At 43.9% G+C, this 23,985-nt stretch overlaps 1 protein-coding gene across 1 annotated transcript in view; it reads right to left on the minus strand.

Moving 5' to 3' along the window:
* Window positions 1-18,308: 18,308 nt before the first annotated feature.
* ADGB (androglobin) overlaps window positions 18,309-23,985 on the minus strand; it is a 128,740-nt gene continuing 123,063 nt past the window's right edge. Inside the window, exons 33-35 of the mRNA XM_075497367.1 lie at window positions 21,838-21,940; window positions 20,397-20,580; window positions 18,309-18,689 (exon numbers count right to left, since the gene is read on the minus strand). Of these exons, the coding sequence (XP_075353482.1) occupies window positions 18,498-18,689; window positions 20,397-20,580; window positions 21,838-21,940 (479 nt within the window). The 3' untranslated portion in view covers window positions 18,309-18,497. The remainder of the gene's footprint in view (window positions 18,690-20,396; window positions 20,581-21,837; window positions 21,941-23,985) is intronic.

Consider the following 23,985-nt stretch of genomic DNA (forward strand, 5'->3'; position numbering starts at 1 on the left):
CAGAAGATTCCCCAAAGATGGTAATGAAGTGAAGCTTGACTGAAAGACTGCGGAGGGCTGGGCTGACTTTTGAATTTCCCAGACAAAAATCAAATAAGGACAAGCAACCCAGAGTTTATCATAATGTTAAGCTGACATGATTATTTGTAGACCTCACTGTACAATATGAGAGACTTTTGCTGTTCAGGGAGGATGGTTATCCTGGTGGCTGGGTGAAAGTCCCCTGATCCCAGACCCCAGAAGCAGCAGAAACACTAAACAGCTGGAGGCCAAAAGCAGGCGCTGAGGCTGGCGCTAGTGCAAGGGACGTTTCTGATGAAGACAACTTTCTTTCCATTTCTGTCACCAATGTTTTTGTTCCCCGAACCCTGCTTGATACCCAAAGAGACACACTGCCTGGTGAAAGGCTTTGCAGTGCATAATAATTTATAGAGAACCAAGCAACAAAGTGCAAACCTTGGTGATGAATTGTATTTTAAATATTCCTGTAAATGGAAGAATAATCAGACTTGCTCTGGCTTGGTAAATGATGAGCTAGCCGAGAGGTGATAGCTTATGATCTTCCCTTAGAGGGCATGAAGTGCTTTCTGACAAAATTAGCAGTCCTTCAGACATTTTTTAACTTGTGTAAGCTAAGCTTTTCCTCTTGGGCTTATTAGCAAAGGATGCCTGCCTACTCCAGGCACGTTCTGAAAGGAAAAACACAGTATGGGATAATTTTTGTGCAAGAATATGAAATGCAATTTAACTTGGCAGCTTGATGTCAGGCAAAATAATTCATTTCAAGGGAGGCTTTGCCATCGCAGCAGTTGAATGTTCAAATGTAGCCACTGGCCAAGAATTCAATCACCAATGTGTCCCCTTTTTGGGCTTACCTTTCAGGGCTTGATATGCAGAGGATAGACACCTTTCCATTGACAATTGTCCCTTAGTCACTCTGAAAATCTTAGCTAAAGCTTTTGTTTTCAGCATCACTCTAATGGTTCTTCTTCTGTTGGTCGCCAGTTAGCAAGAAGAAAAAGAAAAAAAAGGCGTGAGGAAGCAATTTTTTTAGATTGTTAAATAATCATTTACTGCTGAACTTTGCAGAAAATTTGGAGATATGGAAAATGTAAGTCCAAAATGAAACGTATGTCCAAAAAAGCAAAACATGGGCATAAATTATTACAGTATTTGGTTCTAGATGTGCAGACATGACACAACACTCACAACTGTGTCATGTGTGTCGTCCCCCCTGCCCCAAATGCTGATTCTGCACTGTCATACTTGTTCCTTCCCTGGTATCCAAGAACGGCAGCATTCTCAGCTGACACTTCTGGTCTGTAGCTCTGTGGTCAGCCCAGCGCTGGCACTCTGGACGCGGGGCTTTCCTGCAGGGGTCACTTTGTGGCATTTGGGAGAGCCAAGCGGCTACGTGGTGCACGCCACTGGACCATCCAGGCACTGGGACTCTGGATGCCGTGCATCTGGCGGTCAGCGCAGCATTTGGAGATGGACAATCAGCCTGACTTTGCTCCCACATACAAAGAGCTTAACTGATGGGGATGAGTTATTTCACCTTTTTCCCCAAGTTCAGAGCACAATCTGTCCTGTTGCAGGTCCATTTAGGCTACACAGATAAAGCTTTCGCAAAACATCCTTGACCACAGTATTTTCCCAATCTTTACTGAATTTCAGTGAAAAGAGATACATTCTGCTGGGGGATGACTGGGAGAAAGAGAATAATGCCGCTCTGGTGCTAGCAGTGGGTAAAACACTGAAGCAGATTTAAAATTGCAAATTAAATTTAACAGCACCACAGGAATTGATTAAATGTATGCTTTCTTTCGATACAGTACTCTGCTCACTCTGCTGACGAGGGAGGTACCAGGGACTGGACTCCAGCCGGCTGCTGCACAGCAAATAACGCTCCCCACATGGCCAGGTCCTCCCCTGCCTTCAGTCAGACCGCCTGTGGCATGGCCTCTCGTTAGCACTGCCCTCACGGGGAAAGAGCGCTTCCAGTCTCGGCCGAAAGGTGTGTGACTGAGCGCCTGTGAGAAGCAAAGCTTCCCGCCTTCACTCACAGGAGGGAAAGCCTGCACGGCGCCCACGCAGGCCCCACGGCATCTGCGAGCCCTCCCCTGCCGCTTGCTGTGGACGAGGGGACAACCCAGCCTCTCAGCCCACCTATTTACCTTTTCTGCAGCACGGCTGAATGCCAGTTGCCTTGTGGCAACTCGCTCGCTGCAGCCTTGAGCCAAAGCCTGCTGAAATCCCAAGGGACACCTGCTGCTGATCCCATGGCTCCCCACGGCTGGGATTGAAACAGCCCCGTCCTCCTAAAAATACACTCCCTTCTAGCCTGAGAATACCTCCTTTGAGGGGATTTTTTTTTCTGATCTCATTTATTTCCCATCACTGTGCCTGTGATTACTCTCCCCCAAACCCTCTCTCTCCCTCTTACCAGCATGCCTTGCCTAATTCCTCCCGAGACGTTATCAGCTGGGATGATGAGCGGCTGAGCTCCCCGTATTACTGCTGACGCAGGCGGGCTGACAAATGAAAGCGCGAGCGCGAGCCTCGCCGGGTCAGCTTTTATGGGGAACGGGAGAGGGAGGCTGACGGGCTGGCAAACAGCACGAGCCGGCGGCTCTCGATGGCCCTTCCCTTTGTGGCTCCGGGCGCGGAGCGACGCAGGGGAAAGACCCATATCCTTCACTGCCCTCGGCTTGCCAACAGCCCCTGCCTACCTGGCCGATCTGAGCCCTGCCCGGCACACTGTTACACAGCCAGCTGGCAACTTTGCAAAGCGATTCAGTGCTTTTTATTAGGTTGTTTGTTGGTTTTTTTCCCCTTGCATGTACCACTAGGATAAAGAAACGCGTGTGGCGTGACTGCCCAAGGCCTGCTCTAGCAGAAAACGCTGCGAGGCAGTGGGATGTGAAGCGCCATTTGAAGAACTGTGAAGCATGCCTTTAGCTTCTCTCCCTAGAAGAGGGACTGGATCCTCAAATTTTCACAACATGCTCCCTGTGACCACAGGGGCTTTGGGGTCAGGAGCTAATCAGCGAGCAGCCAGGGGCACAGTTTGATTCTGCTCATTCAAAAGCCTCACCGCAAACTGGTGTGTGCTGTATTGCTGGCAGAATATAGGACGCACCGGTGACTAGAGCAAATCTGGGATTAGCGATGTTCATCTTTGCACAACACTCAGAGAGAGCGGCATAGCTCAGGAAGAGGATGATGATCAGGGAGGCCGGGCTCCCAGGTTCATGCACCTTTTTCACTGCCATACCAGCTCCTGGCAGCAGCATTAGCACTAGCTCACAGGGTGAGCAACTGGGCAGGAGGCAGCAGCTCAGCTCCTGACAGATGCAGAGCCACGCAGGGGTTTCTAGTTAATGGGAAAGGATCTGGCATCAAAGAAAGGAAACAGCACAGAGCCAGGAGACAGGCTGGGGACAGTAGCAAGAAGGGGTGAAAGGGTGGGAAAGGAGGACTTCTGCCCTGGGAAGGGAATTCCAGCATCCTTTGCTCTGTGCTGCTAGAGCATCCTTTGCCAATAGAGCATCCTTTCCTCACAGCTTCAAGGGCAGAACTAGACATGTGCCTTTTCTCAAACACAGGAGCACTTCTCTGGCACTGAACTGGTGGCAAGACACACGTGGAACCACACGGGTCCCAGGGATTGGCAGGACCAGCCACACTTCTTCCCTTGCCAGTTCCAAAGGGCCATTGGGCACTTGTCATTTTGGGGTGTGAGTCCTCCTCAGAGAAACAGTTGAGTTTAAAGGGGAAGCAGAGGTCTCTTCTCCATTGGCATAGCCCACAGACCTTGTTCCAGCAGGAGGGAAGGGTGATAAGATGCTGTGGTCTCTCTGTTTGCGCTGCCCATGGCGGGAACAGGGCTACGAGGCCATGTAGCTCTCCTTCCTCCATTCATCAGCCCCTACACAACTCTCCTGATTTTAGCACTTTGGATTTTCCTTAAGCCTCAGTCCTTGGCATCAGCTGAAAATATGGGAAGTTCACCTTTGTCCTAAAAAAGGGTGGGTTCCCAGTTCTGCACTTGGACACGTGCACTGAGTACACTCAAGTGGATCCCAACTGTGGCAGTAATTTTACATGATGATTTCTAGGTGACTTGCAGGCTTTCAAAGTCTGCTTTTCCTCAGAAGACCAGCACAACACCTTGAGCTGGGCTTGTTGTATTGCAACAACTGTGAGGAACTGCCAGAAAGTCGAATCAGGAAAATTATACATAACCAGCCAGTATTTCTCCACCCCACTTTGTTACCAGCTCAGCCACCTTTCCCTGTGTGTTCCTCTGCTCATGATGCTTCTGGTGAGAAAGTGTTTCTTCTTTTGTATTTGACCGATTAAAAGACAATTACTATGTTTCTGCTCTGTTTCACTGATGAATCTGGATTTATGTGTGAAAGAAGGCAAAAGAGTTTGGGAGAAAATCTACTCTAAAATGCAAAGATCTTGAATGTCCATTCGTGCAATGGACACATTACACAATATAACAAGCCGATAAAGCTTTAAACGGCCCTTTATCCTGTACAATTCTCTCTTAACTCCTGGGGAGCAAGGCTGCTGCTGGTGGTCATTGTACCCAGGCAGACAGACCCTTTCTGTATCTCATCACAGAGACAGAAAAACCTCAGGCAGAGAGCCGTTAGTGTCTGCTGCTTGCTTAACTGTGGTTGGCTCGTATTATTTTCCATTAGCCTGCATAAAATAAACCCCGCAAGGACAAAAAGCTAAAATAAGCATCACTACATACATTCTGCATTAGGTTGTTAAAGTGCAGCAGAAACAAAATGTGTCGCCCAGTGCTCTGTATGGAAACCAGTGGGCAGATGGTGGCCCTTGGGGTGTGATCGAGTGGGTTTGTTTCACCACTAGATGACACTCGTGTCTCTTGAAAAGGATCCTGCCGCCCCCGCCGCTGGCTGCAGGTCGCAGAAATGTGGAAATCTGAGATTAACCTGGTACCTCCTCTCCAGGTGGGAGCTCCCTGAGCGCCTCTCAGACACAGTCACTGCCCGGTTAATGCAAGTGGTTGCACATTAGGAAGCCTCACTTCTTATTTCGCAAAAGTAAGGTGAGAAAAAAGGATGAGTTGACTTTTCAAATTTTGGTTTCCCTCCCAACAGAAGGAAGGTAACGTGCGCCTAGCATGAGGGTTTATCCTACTGAGTTGTGCAGCATGGCTATGGATTAATGACAGAAGGCATTGATATGGTTGTCAAAAGTATGGTGTGCCCAGGGCCCAGGTCCTGCAAGACCCCAGACTCACTATGAAACCATGGCCATGCTGTGCCTCCCACCTAACACCACTTTCAAAAGGCCACAATGCTTATGTGGTATTGCTGCTAATACCCAAATTACTCTCTGCAAAACTAGGACAACTGCTTGCCACCCAGCGCTCTCAGGAGACAGAAGCCGTTCCTGTATGCAAGTGCTCAAATACTGTAGGGTAACATGCTGTAGCCACCACTGCAATGGAAAACTTTTTGAGTGATACTCTCTGTTCTGTTTCAATGCTTGACTATAAGTATTTGATACTGCAAATTTTGGAAAAAGGAGTCAGTAAAAAAAAGCCTGAGATTAAAACGCGGGTACAGCTTTAGGTTAACAGAGCCATCACGTAGCAGAGCACTGTAAAGGACAGAGGAAAGTGTAGAACATGGTGTTTAAGGACAGTTGTGATTGTATTTCTGAAAACTCTCCACGAAGAAATGTCCATATACTTCTGATAGATGTGCTCATTGATGCCCAGACAAATACTGAAGGGGCAAAGACCCCAATTCTCCCAGAAATAAGAGAATACAACAACATTCAAACATAGCCTGAGATGGCAGCCCTAACCCCGTCCTCTGATCAACTTGAACAGGCTGGTAGGGCCATGCAGAATCCCACGGGATTGTACTTCCACAGATCTGCTTGCAAGATGAGAGATTTATGTTTTTTACAGCTTAGCAAGTGATTATAGAGATAATGGGGGCAATTTGTTAGCAAGCTAACCTTTGCAGAACTTCCTAATATGAAGATCTTCCTCTCACATTGTGCATCTTAACATGAATAATGATAGTCTCATGAATTTTGCTATTTCAGGTTTTCCCTGGCTTATGGTCTTCGTTTCCTCTTTTTCTACGAAAATGGAAAGCTGCTTCCCAAACACGTTTCCTCGCTTGCAGTGCTGGCCAGGCAATTAACAACTTCACCCACAATCAATACGCAGAGTTTTCCTGAGTATATAATGCAGTAGGTAAGGAGATGAAGATAGATTTTTCCCGTGTAAGCTTTCCACAATAAACCTGAGTATTTACTTCTCTTGCAGTAAATCTACTTACCTCCTTTTAATCATGATGATTAAATCAATTAAAGATATTTTACTTGTCTGTCCAAAAACTAATGAGGAGAAGATTTACAGGCAAGCAGGGTACTCTTGATAGTGAATTATTGGATGGAGACTCAAGAGACTCGAGCTAGCCCCTAAATCTGCCGGCCTGAAAAGTCTAGTTAAGACTTTTACAGGGCTGGACAAGCCTGAAAATAGTCCAGACCACCGGTCCCTTAAACCTTGCTTTGTTCCTGTGGCAGAACAAAGCAAAAGCTGTATGTCTGATTAGAGCTATTACCATACAAAGGGGAAACCAGTCCATATTAGGGAGCCAATTTACAGGAACAGCTTGTTTACTTTCGGACAAACAGTACTGCCTAAGAGAGCCCTGTCTCAAGCACAGCTCCTGCTGACTTCAGTGGGAATCTGGTATGAGTCAAAAGTGGAGGCTCAGTAGTGCTCTACAGAGAAGCATAACCATAATTATAGCAAGAATTATAATTGGAGACTTTCAAAGTCAATCAGACTGCTTCTGTTAATATCAATAGCTGTCTGGTGGCTAAATTGCCTAGACTAATTCTTTTTTAACACCTCAGCCATAAGACTCATCATTAGACAAATGCCATATCCTAATATATACTGCAGCTTAAACACAATGAGAGCTTCAATCTGTTTTTTAATCTCTGTGATATTATATCTTGTTGCCCACATACTGGGGAAAAAAAAAAAGTTTATTGTAGGCAGAAGACTGCACGGACTGTTCCCCATCAGAAGGTTCTCACAGTCTTCTTGTCCCTGAGAAGTGATGGGCTCCTGCAGACCTTTGGTGCATGCTGACATTTGAAAAATAAGTAATAAACAAAACTTAAAACAGATGTAAGTGGTTTGCTGCAGCTCTCAATGCTGCAACTCAAAAACTTTCTGAAAGAAAACAGCATACTAATATGTATCAGATTCATAAATGGAAGGAAAAGGTCAATCAGCTGTTCAAAAACCTAAGCAGCCCCTGGTATGATTCAACTTGCTTGTACAGTTAGCTACTCAGTCCGTGCAAGAGTACTTGGAGGGGAGAAAACAGACCCTCACTTAGCCCAATCCCCCATTTTCCTCTTGTACAACATGCAGAGTGTGGATTTGGTGCCCCAGCTGAAGAACCTGTCCAGGGTCAAGCAGATGCACATCCAGTGGAGATGGCACTTGTACTGTGTCCTCATTCAAGGCGAGGGCCTTCAGGTCGCGCTCCTCATTGGCGCAGGCAGGGCCAGTGCCACTGAATAGTACCCTGAAGTTGTCTGGAATATTTTTATGCCTGTTCATTCCCTGGACCTATTTTAAAAGGCAAGCCTTGTACTCGGAGATGGTAGCCCATGTTTTCAGAGCTAGACTCCACCAGCAGTTAATTCAAACTGGCCTGATTTTCAGTGCCCCAATTTGAAGGAAGTTCCTCAGTTCCTCACAAAATCAAGTCATTTTTAGTTAGAGACCTATCTTTTGGTAACTGATTGGGAACATTATGACCTGCCTCTAAACTGTAATGTGTTACAAAATTAGAGGGACAATTTATGGGACAGCAGATACTTCCCTTTGCAAGTTACTGACTCCGCAGTGCATTATATCCTTATAATGAGTCAATAAAACAAGTCGCAGCTACAGCACAATGAATGTCAAGAGGCATAATGGACAATCGGTATTTTTAATGATTTACTCTATCAGCCTCCTGAACAAGCACTTGTACTTTTGGGAAGTTCACTGTACTACACTGTACAAGGTAAGTGAGTGTCGGTATTTAAGCTGCACCTCTTGTACCGCAGTGAGATCAATACTGTGCACCCTTGTCAACCTTGCTGGAGGAGAAAGGCCAGCTGAGCAGTTATCTGGCCAGAGGACAAGCACTGAAAAGAAGAAGTAGGAAAGTCTTCTAGGACTCAAAGGCTTGAGGCAACTAAAGCTAGACACAGACAGCGTTTGCATTCATGGGGGTTTGCAGCAGTGAGGATTCATCCGCTGGCTAGCTGAGCTGCGTTTGAGATGTATCGCGGAGCAGTTACACGTACGGGCTTTGAATAGGCAGAGGGATTGAAAGCCGCACAAAATCCTTCCAGTTCACACAGATTCATTCTCCTTCAAAGGCAGAATAGGGCAAGACAGGGCACAACTCTGAAGGGCCTAGCTGAAAGCACTAGGCTTTTGTTATTTTGCAGACTTGTTATATTTGCCTTTCAGTTATTATTTTTTACTTCGTTTATTTATAGCGCTACTCAAAACTGAGTACATATTTTGCTGTGGGGTACATAAAAGACTCAAAAGATAGCTATCCTTGCCTGCAGCCTCTCAGGAATATGCCCGGGTCAGCTGGAAATTCAGCATTTCTCTTCCCTAGCCGCCAATTGCTCAGGGACCGGCTTTGCTGGAGCCCGGCCAGGACGCAGCTCTGAGCAGGAACCCCCGGCCCCCCCCCAGCCCCCCAGTTTGCAGCGTGTGGCGGCTGGACAGGCGTGGAAGCGGCCTGTGGGTGGAGGGGGGCCGGCAGCACCGCGACCGCTGCCCGCGCTCCCGCAGGGGCCGCGGGGCCGCTGCCGCCGGGGACGGGGACGAGGACGGGGACGGGGACGGGGACGAGGACGGGGACGGGCCCGGGGACGGGGACGGGGACGGGGCGCTGCCCGCCCGGGGAAACACCTCCCTGTCGCCAGCGGAGCCGGCAAGCGCGGCCGGGCTTTATCGGGCGGTGGAGCCGTTTCGGGCTCTGCGTTACTCCTGCGCTGCCGAGCCTGGCCTTTGGACCCTGTTTAGGCGCGGGGGGGGCCAGGGCAGCGGCCGGTTTAGGCGCAGGGGGGGGCCGGGGCAGCGGCCAGTTTAGGCGCGGGGGGGGGGGGCCGGGGCAGCGGCCGGTTTAGGCGCGGGGGGGGGGGGGCCGGGGCAGCGGCCGGTTTAGGCGCGGGGGGGGGGGGGCCGGGGCAGCGGCCGGTTTAGGCGCGGGGGGGGGGGGGGGCGGGGCAGCGGCCGGTTTAGGCGCGGGGGGGGGGGGGCCGGGGCAGCGGCCGGTTTAGGCGCGGGGGGGGGGGGGGGCGGGGCAGCGGCCGGTTTAGGCGCGGGGGGGGGGGGGGGCGGGGCAGCGGCCGGTTTAGGCGCGGGGGGGGGCCGGGGCAGCGGCCGGTTTAGGCGCAGGCCGGGGAAGGCGCTTTGCCCGCTGGTGCCGGGGCCTGCGCGGGCGCTGGCTGCCGCTGCCGGGAGCTCTGCGGGGAGAAGCAGCCCTGAGGGGCGAGGGGGCTTAATAAATAACACGTTCGGGAGAAGAGACTGGCGCATCTGGCCCAGGGTGCTGGGGAGCCTTGGGCTTGTGCTGGGATCTGAGCGAGGGGTGGAAAGCCACCTCTTTTTGCAGCCGCTCTGGAAAATACAGCTCTTCGGTTTGGCAAAGCAGCGCTGAGAGTGCACCCAGGTGTTTGCCTGGGTTGTATTTTTATGAGACTAGGAAACACCTGATGTGGGTCCAAGGTGTTATACTCCTCAGAATGACCGTAAAGCTGTCATATTTTGTTTTAATAAATAAAACATTTTAGATTTTTACATGAGAAAACAGCAGCATTAGGACTACACAAAAAATTACAGGCCATTTAGTAAGCTAAATACTCTCTTAATTACCTTAGTCGCAGTGTATATTACCTGTTGGCATTGGCACAATTCACATCTCATTTTAGAAATTCCTCCAGGCAACAATCATCATTATGAATTTTTAAAGGTGGCTGAATGACTCAGCCTCCAGATTTAGTTGGCCAGAGTCATGCATTGCCTCTATACTACCTGTACTATCTTTGATAGAAAAAACGACTGCGGCACAACCTTTCTGTAGGTTTCTATTCAAAGTCATTTCAACTTTATCTGTTTTACTTCCCCATCTAGCCACAGTGCTACCAGGGTGACAATATGAAAGCAGCAATGAAAACAGCAGAACCCGTAAAAAAGGATGGAACAAGGAGACTTTGAGCCCTGTAGTATCTGAAAGCAAAGTACTTAACTGGACTGTCAAGGGTGATATCTCACAATGTCCTACCCTGTGCATCCTACTGGTGAAGCCCTGGCCTTTAGCAAAACTCCAGCTGAGTTCCCCTGAGCAGGGACTTTACCTTACGAAATGTCTCGCACCTGATTTGCAATTGTTCTGCACTGCACGTCGGCACTGTTGTACCAGTGCTGACTGTGTGTTAAATTATATAGATGATATACTCAGCACACATGTGCTGATAGATACGTGGGAGAAAGTAATAGACCTCTAGCTCTTGCGAAGGTCAGTGAGAAGATGGGAAATAGAATGACACCTCATCTTGACTTGCTTTCCTGTGCATCCAATTTGTAAATGGTATGACAGGCAAATGCATTCTTCTCAGCCAGGTTTCCAGATTTTCAGGTTTTTAGTTTTGTGGTGAATAAATCAGAGTCGTTAAGAGAAAGCAGATATGCATATAGACGGACAAACACCCTAAACAGCACTTGAATATCTCAGCCTATGCATAATTGGTATTTCAGAGCATCAATTATCAAAACAGTTTCCATCTGCAACATCGCAGCTGCAATGTGTTAAGCCAGTAATATATATGGGAGAAAAAAAGAAAAAAAACTCAGAAAAGCTAAGATGCCAATGAAGTCTTGGAAACTGTTAACACTGAATAGTTTAGGTGAAAGCCACTTAAGCAAGTCTGAGAAATGTGCTTTCAGGAAACCAGCCTTTTGCACTGGAACAATAGAACAGCATTCCCTTGCTTTTTCCTAATGCTTTTGATGATGACAGGGAAGTGCCATGAGTCATTCTACCAAGAGTGAGGACAAGGTGAGAGGAAGCAGCTTCTGATTCCTTTATTAGCTGAACCTCACATCCCCTATGCCCCACTTCTGCGGTATAAGAGAGAAAAGTATAAGCGTTGCTTTAGGCACTTGTGATTAATTCCTGGTCTCTTATCTTTCTCCAGTTCCCTAGAATCATATTTTTACAGGATATGTAGAACCCTGTGACACAGAAGTTTTCATCCCCTTGTCTACCCAGATGGTTGGGAGTGGAGCAGCTTTAGTCTTTCCTGCATTCTAGATCTTTGGTTCTAGCCTCTGCCAACAACTGTCTCGAGAGCCAAGGCAATGTTTCTCTGTAGCACAAAAAACAAAAAGAATTTTGTGTCCTTAAAGCTGAAGGGGTGGAGCTGTTTTGTGGTCTCTGGCATGGGCAGAGTAGAGAAGAGGAAGGATGGATTTTTCGCTGCCCCTTTGTGTCCCTTTAGGCACTTTCTGCTTTCTCCATGTCTGAAGTAGTTCTGGTTGCTCCCAGCCACGTCACTGCTGATTGCTTTGATTGCCTCTGTACCCTGTAGATGATGTCTTCTGTTTTTTGCCACCTGTAAAATGTCCATCCATGGAATGGAAATTAAATCTGGGATACTCCAGGCACGTGGAGTGGTATCTTTTTAGCAAGACACTTCATTTATCTGACATATCAGCATGTTAAACCTTACCAGCATCCCTGAACATGCAGCTGCTGTATCCCACCTTCTCGCATGTTCCAGCTTTGCAATGAGCTGGCTCAGACCTGGAGTCAGGCTCTCTCTTGCTGTGCTCTATAGCTGGTCTTCTGAGCATTGCACAGTGGCCCCCAACTCAAGGGTAGCTGGGAAAGATGTCTGTGTTGTCCTGCTGAGTGGGGCACACACCCACGGATCCACTTCAGCTCTCTCAGGCTGAGGGTACAGAAGCCCAGCTATTGCTTTGCACAGATTGTGCTGCACTCGCTGGGCTACCATGTGCAAGGCAAAGACCTCTCGTGTGTCCCCGAAAGAGTGAGCATTTTGGTGCTTGCCCTTAGGGAGAAGCCCAGGTGTTGGGCAGAGGAGCCCAGGTTTCAGAGAGGAGTGTGCATCCAGACCTGACCCGAAGTGACATGTCCTGGCTACACGTGGGTCTGTACATTATATCATTCTCAGGTTAGCCTGCCAGGCCCTGAACCGCTGCCCCTAACCACATTCTTATTGCCACAGAATCAAAGGTCCTCAGTCCTACCTGACTACCCCCCATCTCTTGTCTCTTATTTTAGCTAGTAACATCTTCAATGCGCCTTTCTTTTGTGCTATTGTCTCACTTCATACGATGCAAACTGTTTCCTCTCCTTCCCTGACTTTCTGCTTCTTTCCTGTCTTTGTCCTCCTTTGAGATGGAGGACAACAGCATCTTGTTTTTCTGCAAATAACAAGAATATTTAAATCATTGAAACATTACCTGGACTGTGAATCCATTAGGGCCGATTCAAGAAATGTATGAGAGGAAAAAAGGGCTCTGAAAGTGAGATTTCTTTCATTCTGCAAACTGCTGTGTGATTATGCAAAGCTGTTCTCTTATGTTTTCTGCCAGACAAAATATGTAGACACTTTTCTTGCCTTTTGGAGGGGAAATGCTGTGCATGTGCATAAATGCTGTGTCTCTTCCTTGAATTAAAATGAGACCTTACATAGCTGGTAAATTGCGCGTTGCCGGGGTGAGCAGACTGGCAGCTCAGAACTGAGCCTGATTTCACAGCACATTGCTTGTCTCAGCAGCGAGGCATCCTGGAACGGGCTTGGTCTGGTTTTTGGTCTGTAACTCATTGTGTAAATGCCAGCCAAATTAAAGCAAAGCAGATGGGACAAGTCATTTGTAGATTAATGAAGCTACTTGCGTTAAAAAGTAACTTTAGACAGCATTTATTTTAATGAAAAAGGTCCTTTCTAGTTCGTAATAGCTGGTCAAAAGAAAAGGATCAAGCAGTGAAAAACCACTAAAGCTTATCAGAACACACCTACAAAGAATTATTACAAGTGATTAACTCTTTAGAGAGTTAATCCCCATTAAAGTGAATTATCAAGTCAAAGACTTAATTTCTTTCTCAGGTACCTGCATTGCTTTGTGAATGCTACCTTTTTTCCTAAAATGTAGAAGGAAAGCAAGCAAACTCTAAGGAATTCTTTAGGGATTATTCATAATGCAGTCTAACATGTTGAAAAGTTTTAATTCTCCTGTGGCATTTGCAGTTTCCATCAAAACTTTTCAAAACTTCTGCTGAACAGTGACATTTTCATTTGTGTAACTGGCTATACTTCATATGAAAGAGAAACGAATATCAGGAATCAGTACAGTAAAAAGATTCTTTTTGTTTTACCACTACTAAAATGCAGTTTAACCTTAAAGATGCTCTGAAAGATGTCCCCCTGCTCTAAAGAATCTGTAAATCTTTAATCAAAATTCCAGCCAATCACAAAGTATAATTGTAAAATATTTCCAGTATTGCCCTAAGCTCTGAGCTCATCAGGTCTCTCAAACTGCATAGCTGGTCCACAGGAGGAAAGCCAGGCTTGTCTCTCACATGCCACCGTGCCGATTCCTGAAACTGCTTCTCCTTGTGCAAGTCCTCAGCAATGACCAGGTACTAAGAGACTGTCCTACTGCATTTTAAACACAAAGATTGGAATTAGCTCTGTGTTTGGCTCATGAGTTGGAGGTACTTAAGGTGTGGGATTATCACACAAAGACAAAAAGAAAATCTTACCAGAATATCGGAGACTGGCTCTGTAAGAAGCACACAGTCTTCTGCCAGAGACAGATCAGGACTTCTGAACTGCTGGAGTACCCCATCCTCTTCATCTATGTACAGAGATGGCTATTGCCATGCTCTTCTTCGGGAGTAAGACTTGGCATTTCAGGGGAGAAGTATGCAACTTTCCAAGTCACAAGACAACTAAACTGCAACATTTAGAGATCGACACAGTTATCTGTGCTGTTTTTCATATGCAGAGTCCTTCCATGAACAAAAATTAGAGGCTGTGTGAGTGACTAACTGTGCAAACTTTCTCAGGGATGATTTTCTATAAGAAATGCTAGAAGGCAACTGTTCAACCCCTGCTCCCACTCCCCCAAATCCAAACCCTCTCTTCTGTGACTTGAAGCCACCAGATAGAGGTAAGGTATGCTTTGATGCAGCCATTCCTCTATTGCACCTCCAAAACGACTGTCATCTTAAAAGATCAAGCAATCATGTCTTGATTCAGAAAAGCTTTCCCTATCTCTTCTGTTCTGTAAAGGGTTTGACCACATGTTTCAGCCCTTTGCTGAAGTTCTTTCTGAATAAGAAAGTGCATAATTTAAAGCTTGTCCTTACACCCCTACTGGATCTGGCCCTGAATGGCCAAGCTGAGTATAAGCAGGAATGATGACTATCCAAATTCCAGAGCTTTTATTACAGGAAACCTTAAGAAAATACGAATGCTTGATGCAATATGGCATATTTCTGAAGGGTACAATCTGTAAAAACAGAATTTGAGCAATTTCTTGCACTGAATACAGGCAGTAAATTCCTTTGATATAAAGGCTGGTTACATTTCATAAAATTATGGTGCTTAAAAGCTAGCTTACTCCTAAAGGGCAAAAGAATAAAAGTGCTTTATCCATGTGAACACACAATTTGACTATTGGGCAACTTGCTCTACAAACTGGAGGCAACAATCCTATCAATTAAAACACAACGTATAGTTTTACTTGTTTGTTTTTCTTACAGTAAAGTGCTAAACGTGATAGCTCCTTAAATTACTGCAAATGGCTGTTTTGAAATACAGTTACATTTTGTTTTAGTTTTCGTACATCTTTCCCTACTAACTTAGCCTGTAACATAGTGCACCATGTAGAAAGCTGTTGTGTTGATGTAAAACTGATGCATATGAAATGTCATCAGTCACCTGTTTCTGGGTCTGATGTATGTAAATTCTTTGGCACAATCCAAACAAGGCCTTTTCTTTCCCAGGCTCCATTACCAGGTAAGTGGCTATTTTGTTCTTCTGGAATATGCACAGGGATTTAATAAAACTGCTAGTGCTTCTCTTAAAATATTACATACTCCAAAGTACATGCAATTAAAGTGTGATAGTAATTCACTCCCTCATCATATCTGCGTTGTTGAAATGATAAATGAGCCAATAGAGACATTCATAAACCACACAGCAGATTTTGACGATGCCACATTACTCTTTAAAATGAGGAAATTATGAAACTTAGAATTGTGTATAACATCAGAACTAGATTTGATAATGTAGATCTGAGTACACTGTGTCTGAGTTTGTCAGTTTATAGCTGATTACATGCGGGGCTGGGTTGTGATCATGCAGGTTATTAGCTGAATTTTTGACATTTAGATGTCAATTATGCTGGCTTTTGGAATTGGATTGATTTTTACAACAGAATGTCATTATAGAGCTTGCAGTGACATCAAGAACAGAACTTCAGCTTGATCTTCCTCTACAGAAGCTCATTAGAGATTCACATAAGAAGACAACCAACACGTGCTATTGCCATGGAAACAAGATGGAACATTACGAAGCAGTATAGCCCATATTCCAAAATAGAGAGGACAAAGTCAGAGCAATTATAGCACAAGACTGACAGGCTTTTTATTTGCAGCCTGTATGGATCAAAGCAAAACTTAGCTCCTGCTCTTTGAAATAAAAATCACCAGTGCAGTTCTAGGACTCTGGTTTCAATTCCTCCTTTTCAAACATGAAAACTCAAGCCAGTTAGTTTAGTTTATGTTGTAAGGGAGGAAGGAGGCTGAATGGAGGCAGAGGCATCACAGCAGGTGTGTAGGTGTGATGATGTACAAAGAACAGACATCACAGAACTGATAGAGGAGTGAGTCAAGTTCAAGCCAGGCAGCGAGGTACTGATAAAACAGAGGTGAGCAAAACCAGCAGAAGCTGAACATCTGGTATGTCATTAAGATGCAGAAGAAAAGGTAGTTTCAAAAGGAATGGCTAGCCAGTAACAGCGTCCAGAATGCAAAGGATAAAATGTCTTGTGATTTGCATTAAATAGGTGAGTCTCATGGCTTCTCATGTTGCCTAGATAATGAAATGCTTTTGGACATCCTGGACATATTGTATATATACACTATGTAGGCAGTTGTATTGGGTTTGCATGGCAAGGTTTTAGTAGCAGGGGCTACAGGGGTGGCTTCTGTGAGGAGCTGCTAGAAGCTTCCCCTATGTCCGATGCAGCCAATGCCAGCCGGCTCCAAGACAGACCTGTCGCTGGCCAAGGCTGAGCCCACCAGCGACGGTGGTAGCACCTCTGGGATAACACAGTTAAGAAGGGGGGAAAAAAGCCCTGCACGACAGCAACTGCAGCCGAAGAGAGGAGTGAGAATATGCAAGAGAAACAACTCTGCAGACACCGAGGTCAGTGGAGAAGGAGGGCAGGAGGTGCTCCAGGAGCCAGAGCAGAGATTCCCCTGCAGCCCCTGCTGAAGACCATGGTGAGGCAGGCTGTCCCCTGCAGCCCATGGAGGAGGTGAACGGTGGAGCAGATATCCACTGCAGCCCGTGGAGGACCCCACGCTGGAGCAGGTGGATGTGCCCAAAGGAGGCTGTGACCCCGTGGGAAGCCCACGCTGGAGCAGGCTCCTGGCAGGACCTGTGGACCCGTGGAGAGAGGAGCCCACGCTGGAGCAGGTTTGCTGGCAGGACTTGTGACCCTGTGGGGGACCCAGGCTGGAGCAGTCTGCTCCTGAAGGACTGCACCCCATGGAAGGGACCCACGCTGGAGCAGTTTGTGAAGAACTGAAGCCCATGGGAAGGACTCACGTTGGAGAAGTTCATGGAGAACTGTCTCCTGTGGGAGGGACCCCACGCTGGAGCAGGGGAAGAGTGTGAGGAGTCCTCCCCTGAGGAGGAAGGAGCAGCAGAGACAACGTGTGATGAGCTGACCACAACCCCATTCCCCATCCCCCTGCATCACTGGGGGGAGGAGGGAGAGAACTCGGGAGTAAAGCTGAGCCTGGAAGAAGGGAGGGGTGGGGGAAGGTGTTTTAAGATTTGGTTTTTATTTCTCATTATCCTACTCTGATCTGATTGGCAATAAATTAAACTAATTTCCCCAAGTTGAGTCTGTTTTGCCTGTGACAGTAATTGGTGAGTGATCTCTCCCTGTCCTTATCTCGACCCACGAGCCTTTTGTTGTATTTTCTCTGCCCTGCCCAGCTGAGGAGGGGAGTGATGGAGCTGCTTTGGTGGGACCCTGGTGTCCAGCCAGGGTCAACCCACCACAACAGTCCAATTTCCCAAGCTTCTGCTTGTGACTACATACACAGGAAGTTCTTTAAGCTATTTAAAACAGCTCTGTCTGGTCTAGAGAGAGTTTTCACCGTTGTAAGAGTTTTGACCATTGTCTCTGACTACAGAGTGCTAGCTAGTGAGTACGAATGCACATATTGTTTTTGTTTGATGACAATACCAAAAAATATAGGAATTCTATGCTAATGGAAGCACGAGCTTAGAGGAAATATTTTACCCTTCATGTAGAAAGCCTGTGATTGCCACTTCATTCACACACTGGTTCTACCTTTAAGAAACGTTTTTAAATTCCAGCCAAAGGTCTAGGAACTGAGGTTCTATTGTAATCACGTTGAGCAAAGCCACTGTGTGCAAAACATAGCTCAGGAAAGATAAACAAGGAGAGTAATAGGGTTTTAAGGGGTATTCAACAAGCCTTGGAAGGTTGTGCCATGAGTTTGCCACTACAGAGAGTTACTGTGAGATTCAAAAACATGTAAGAGAATGATGAAAGGGAAAAATGCTACAGTACACAGAAAGCTTGTGAGTGCCTAGTGAACCAGGTTTGGGAAGCCTTCCAATGCCTGCATATCAAATGTGCGGTATGCCACTATTTAATTATTATAAACTCCACAAATTGTCAACCACTTAAGGAGCTCATATTTCTGCCAAGTTAAATGACTTCAAAACTGATAGGTTACATTCACTGTTTCAACGCTGGTTCATTCTTGACTGGTTCTGTTTTGATTGGAAAAAGAGGACAAAAGACACCATGATTTTGGGAGAAGAATCCGAATGGAATATGAACTTTTGTTGCAAAATCTTATTCCAGTAAAACATACAAACTTTAATAGTAGTGAGTACCTTTATGAGAATTAAAATACCAAACACTTTGTTAGAAAGAATACTAGATGAATTTTTTCACCAGCACCAGGCAAAGAGATAAAATGTGATATAGTTGACAAAAATACTGAAAAATATCAAACATTCTTTCTCATCTTTGCATGTAAACTTTTTTTCCCAAACTGTTAAATACAATTCCGTAGTGCTAGCAATTACTTTTTTTTCCCTAAACCTTTTCCGTGCTTTTTTTTGTGTGCATTTGGGCTTTTCCTGTCTTGCTCTGCTTGCAGGATGGCTTCATGAGCTGCCAGCTCTTCTTGTTTTCTGCGTTCAGCCTCTAGCAGCTTACTTCTGTATGCTTCCCGAATGCTGTGAACTCTGCCTCGTGTTTCATCTAAGGATGCCTAGCCAAAAACAAAGAGCAATACCCCCCCAAACACATGAATCTTGATTTCATCACAATCAACTGCATCCTTCCTGTTATGTTTCACTTTGTGACTCTATAAGTACAGGGAGAGCACCTCTCCTTTTCTTTTTACATGTATTTTTATTGATTTGTCACAGTGACACAGCTACATGTCAATCTTTTCACCATAAAGAAGGAGAGAAGGTTCATGAAAATCCTTTTTAAATTGCTGGTATAATAAGCTAATTGTGTGAAAGGAGGATAGGGCAACAGACTAGTTAGTTACCCACCTGCGTCTAGTCCCTCTTCAGTTACTGGCTTGCTTTCTTGTCTTAAACAAGTCCCTTAAAACCTAGTTTTCAGAAATGCTGAAATGGCTTAGGAGCTCTAGTCTTTTAAGAGACTAAAGAAGCCTAAATCACATTGACCTTCAACGAGACTTAGGGCAAGTGGGACTTAGACACTTCTGAAAACTTCTTCCTTTACATTTCCATCCTGGACAATGGGGATAACTGGATACCTTTATATAGTTGTCTGTGGTCTACAGATGGAAAAACTGTAAAAGTGCCAATCAGCACAGTATGCATATTCACAAGTAACTCTCATTTTAAATTTGTACTGTGAAACATCTTTAATGGACATACTTTCTAGAAAGAGCTGAGGAACTACTCAATAAAAATTTGCCCTTCTAATATATGATATATTATATATCATATTATATATATATGGTATATAACATTTATGATATATGATCCAAAGTCATAGCAACATCTGAAAACTTGGATATGCATTCTTATTAGGATCAGTCAGTCACTGACTGAGAACTATGGCTCCTTGCAGCCTTGTAGTTAAGTAATATAAATCAGGCTGTCTGGGAACTTGGTAAGGAGATGTTTTCAAGTGATTTCTGTAAATAGGTTGGTTTGATGTAAAATTATTTCTACCGTCTCTTATACAGTTTTAAGAGCTCTGAATAGTCACCAGCTGATCGCTAGTGGTTATTGTATCACCACTGTGTAACAAAACATTTTGTTCCTGTTAACGCTCAAGGGTTAAGCCAATTTTGTTAAGATATTTGTACCAATTTCATGTGCAATGCATTGGCTGAGTTAATCCTAACAATGGATCCTATACTAATGCTACCAATTTTATTATTTATCGACATGTTTTTTTAAGGATTAATAATTTCAGTTTTTTGTTTGCTGGCATCATGCGTATTCCAGGAAAACTCTGTTCTCTAACCTTGCTGTAAGACACATTAGGAGCAACTTGCCCTTCTATGTAAACTGTCTTGTTCTTTATTACTTTCCAAAAAGCCCTATACAATTACATAACCAAAAAAAAAAAAAAAAAAAAAGCCAAACCAGAGATGCTTTATCTAATATGCATCTGGTCACGTATGTCAAATGCTCAATTTATTCTCACTTATAATTATCCTTTTATGGTGATATTCTTAAAATAGTGTTTTTGCAAAGAGCTGTATCAAGAAGGTACTAAGAATATCATATTAAGGATGTTGTGTAGTACTATTTTTTTCCCTAGAACCTTTAGTTTTAACCTTTGCCCAAGCGAAATTTCAAGCTTGTTCACTGTTTCTAATTATTGGTACTGAATACAAAAGTCTTGAGAATGGTTGATCAAGGTACTCATACTAGTGGTGGATATCACAGTAATAGTTACTGGAAAGTAATCTTGAAAACCTTACCTGCAGGTTCTCATACATTTCAAGTATATTTTGCTTCAATAAAGCTCTGGCATTTTGTTCTTTTTCTCTTTGTTCCAAAGCCAGCTCTCGAAGTTCCCTAAAATGGTTGATTTTTTCCGCTTTACGTATCTCTTGCTGTTGAATGATAGACTCATTTCTTAGCACAGACTCAGACATTGTTTTTCTGAAGGAAATACAAAGATATTTCTCTCATTTCAAATACAGTTTTGGGTGGTGTATATTTTGGTATATATTTGGCTTATATACACTGCAATGTCACCATCGTACGGTTAGATATGGTTAAGGAGTCACTTTTCCTCTGTTTATGTACAACCCCAATGAGAAAGTACATTCCTGAGGCCAGGTCTTCTTATACTTGAGCGTCTATTTTAAAAATGTTTGTAAAATCATGCTCATCTTTGAGCATGTGAAAAACTCCTACATGTGACACATTTTAATTTGACTTAAATGACTAGTGTAAAAGTCGAGGAGTTGAAGACAAATGAAATGCTTACAAGACTCAAACCTGTGGAAGATATTTTGCCATGTTTTCATGTTTTAATGGTATTCATTTCAATATAACACCAGTTTCCCTTTCAATTTCAAACTTAGATTTGGGGATTTTTTCAGCATGTTTAGCTTTTGAAATTCAATGAGCTGCATAAATGCTGCATTATATACAAATGGACTTAAGCTTGAACTGGGTTCTAGCTGCAGCACAGCGAACATGCAGGTGCATGCATATTAGCTAGATAGGTTCATATCAACACATGTAATAAAGAATATAGTTCTTTTGAATAAAGAATATAATTAATATAATTATTTCAGCTATTAACTATTATTATTAACTGAACTGCATTTGTTAAATATATTATTTGAATCTAGCATCACATCCTGACAAACTTCATATGCGCTTCTTTCAAGATCACCACTGAAATAAACATATTTGCCTGCACATGCATTTTCCTCAAACTTTTATGTCACATTGTCATTACATGCAGTGCAGTGATTCAGCTCCTTTGACATGTATTATGTTAAGGAAAGGACACAAATTATAAATGGATGTTGGAAGCACAGATTTTAAAACACATCCATGCCAGGAAAATCAAAGCTGAAAACTGTATCTTGATGCCATCTACACTTCTGCGTTCACTACTGAGTGATTTTGTTTACACAACATAAAGGACAGATGAAACATGCGCCAGGATTTTCACAGCAACTTTAACAAGCGTGTGACAGAATTCTAGCTTACTTCAATGGCATGTGAGGGATAAAGTCTAAATTCACATCCTGCATCCACATTCACAACTGCATCCAATTACAGATAGGATACAAGTGCATAAAAATATATTGCATTTACTAATTTCTATATATGAAAATTCTTAGCCAGTCTTTCATGTTGGTGTTTCATTGGGACTTAATTGTTCTTGCTGCAGTTTACCTCATGTAAGGACTAAGGTCTATAGGCTCCCATTTGTTTTGTGGCATTTTTAAGCTTGAGTCAATAGCTGCTTGTGATGCTTTCTTTCCTGTGGTAAGAGAATCTACAACAGAACAAATGAAACTGGTTATTCAGTTATGCTAGGAGGCTCCATCTAAATTCTTATATAGTTTTTTCTTCTTTTGGCTCAGCAAAATACATCATTAAATGAGAATATGGGTTGGAGAGGATATAATACTTCTGCCTTTTTATTTCCAACACTCATGGTAGAATCAAAGGTGGTGCAAAAACCCACATATGCTATAGTGAAATTAATGTATGTATTTTAGCTAAATCCACAGTACTCAAGAAGGTTTGTAAATCTAAGCAAGAACATTGAATTTAAAGTGCCTAAAGAATATAAGAACAACTTCTAATCAGCACGAAATCACATTCTTTTATTAAAAAAAAAATCAACAAAAATCTGATTGATTGTCCAGTCCTGGCTGTAGTTTAAAAAAAATTATATTCCCTTTTGGGCAGAGATTTAGTTTGGGAAATACCAGTCTAAAGAAAAAAGGTCCCATGACAACTTAAAATTTACATTCTGAAGTCTTAGAATTTTTTTAACCACGTGGATAGTAACCACGTTATGCTTTAACATAGCATTCTCACAATACAGTAACATATCTGATATTAAGCATGCCACTGTGCTGAGCTGCATTGTGATTATTCCAACTCTTCCTTCTTTCAGTTCGTCTGGATGTGCTGAAAATGCCTGTGAAATTTGATGAGATTTAACGATGACTGCAGTAGTTTGTTTCCATAAAAACTCTCTTATTACCCTACTTATAGTAGTAATCAATTGAAACATTTAAAAAATGTTACTGGAATTTTCTCACCAAAAATAGGAACGAGGTTTCTGAGCATTAAAAAAACCTACTGTCTATATATTTACTGTCTATGCATAGGCAAATATACCAGCCTCCTCTGTTGGTCTAGAAGGATGACATGGACTTTGGAAGTGCCTTAGACGCTGCCCATCAGAAGAGTATTCTCCAGAACATAAAAATTCTCATTAAGATACTGAACATTACAGAAATGCTCAAGCACATTATTGCCTATTGCTGCACTCTATGGAACCGAACCATAACAACTTAAAGTCATTGGGGTGTCACCTCTTTACTTCATGAGACTTTGTATTAGACTCCAAATGCTTAGTTTAGAACAGAGCTCTTGGTAGACAACCATTCATTTTGAAGTCCTTATCCAATAACTTAGAGGAAATAATATTTTTTCAAGTCCCTTTGGAATGCAAGAATTAACTAATGATGTGTTTGTCTTACGGCATAAAGTGAGAACTACTTCTGCTTTAAGTTCTGAAACATTCCCAGGAGGATTACTTACCTGACTGACAAAATACCAACCTTAACCAGTTATGTACTGGTCACAGGTTCTAGTTCCATGCACATGAGCCATGACCAGATGTCGTCACAATCAGACTGGGTATTATACTTTCCTTTTTGTGATGGCCTGATCTCAGCATTATTCTCAGAAGAAAAGAAACAGCCTTGCAGCCTTGCACCCAGTTCAAATTTTCAGCAGAGCCCAGTAATTGCCAGGGAATACAAATGAAGAATCCATAGAAGTTGTAACCACTAAATAAAATTAGGCAACACTTATGGAAGCTGTCAGGAAGCTGATGCTACTCAGTATGCACTTTTTGACACCTCATTTCCAGAGCACTGTCCATGAGCAGATTCCATGAACATTAACATAAAGAAAATGCACATTAGAAGTGTTAGTGTCTTACTGACATGCTATTTGAGCTGCTAAACAATTCTTTAATATTTCTACACTAATGACATCTGGTACCCAACTTGGAATTGAGGGAGTAGGTATTTTCCACTGAACTTCCAAAATTTTCAGGTTAATTTAATGTTAGAATTCTAGTACAGAAGGACTGCCTAAAGTTTGCTTAAGGGTAACCTGGCAGCCTCCAAGAGCTGTGAGGCTGTACCTGCGTCTGAAAATAGAGGAATGCTACAATTAAAACAAGGGATAGAGAAGACAGAGACTAAGCATGCCATTGTGCATTTGGACACCTTTATCGGGGCTGTTCTCTCCATTTACTACCAGTATTTAATGCAGAAGTCTTTTCTAAGGAGC

Source organism: Mycteria americana, chromosome 3, assembly GCF_035582795.1.
Source record: "Mycteria americana isolate JAX WOST 10 ecotype Jacksonville Zoo and Gardens chromosome 3, USCA_MyAme_1.0, whole genome shotgun sequence".
NCBI lineage: Eukaryota > Metazoa > Chordata > Aves > Ciconiiformes > Ciconiidae > Mycteria > Mycteria americana.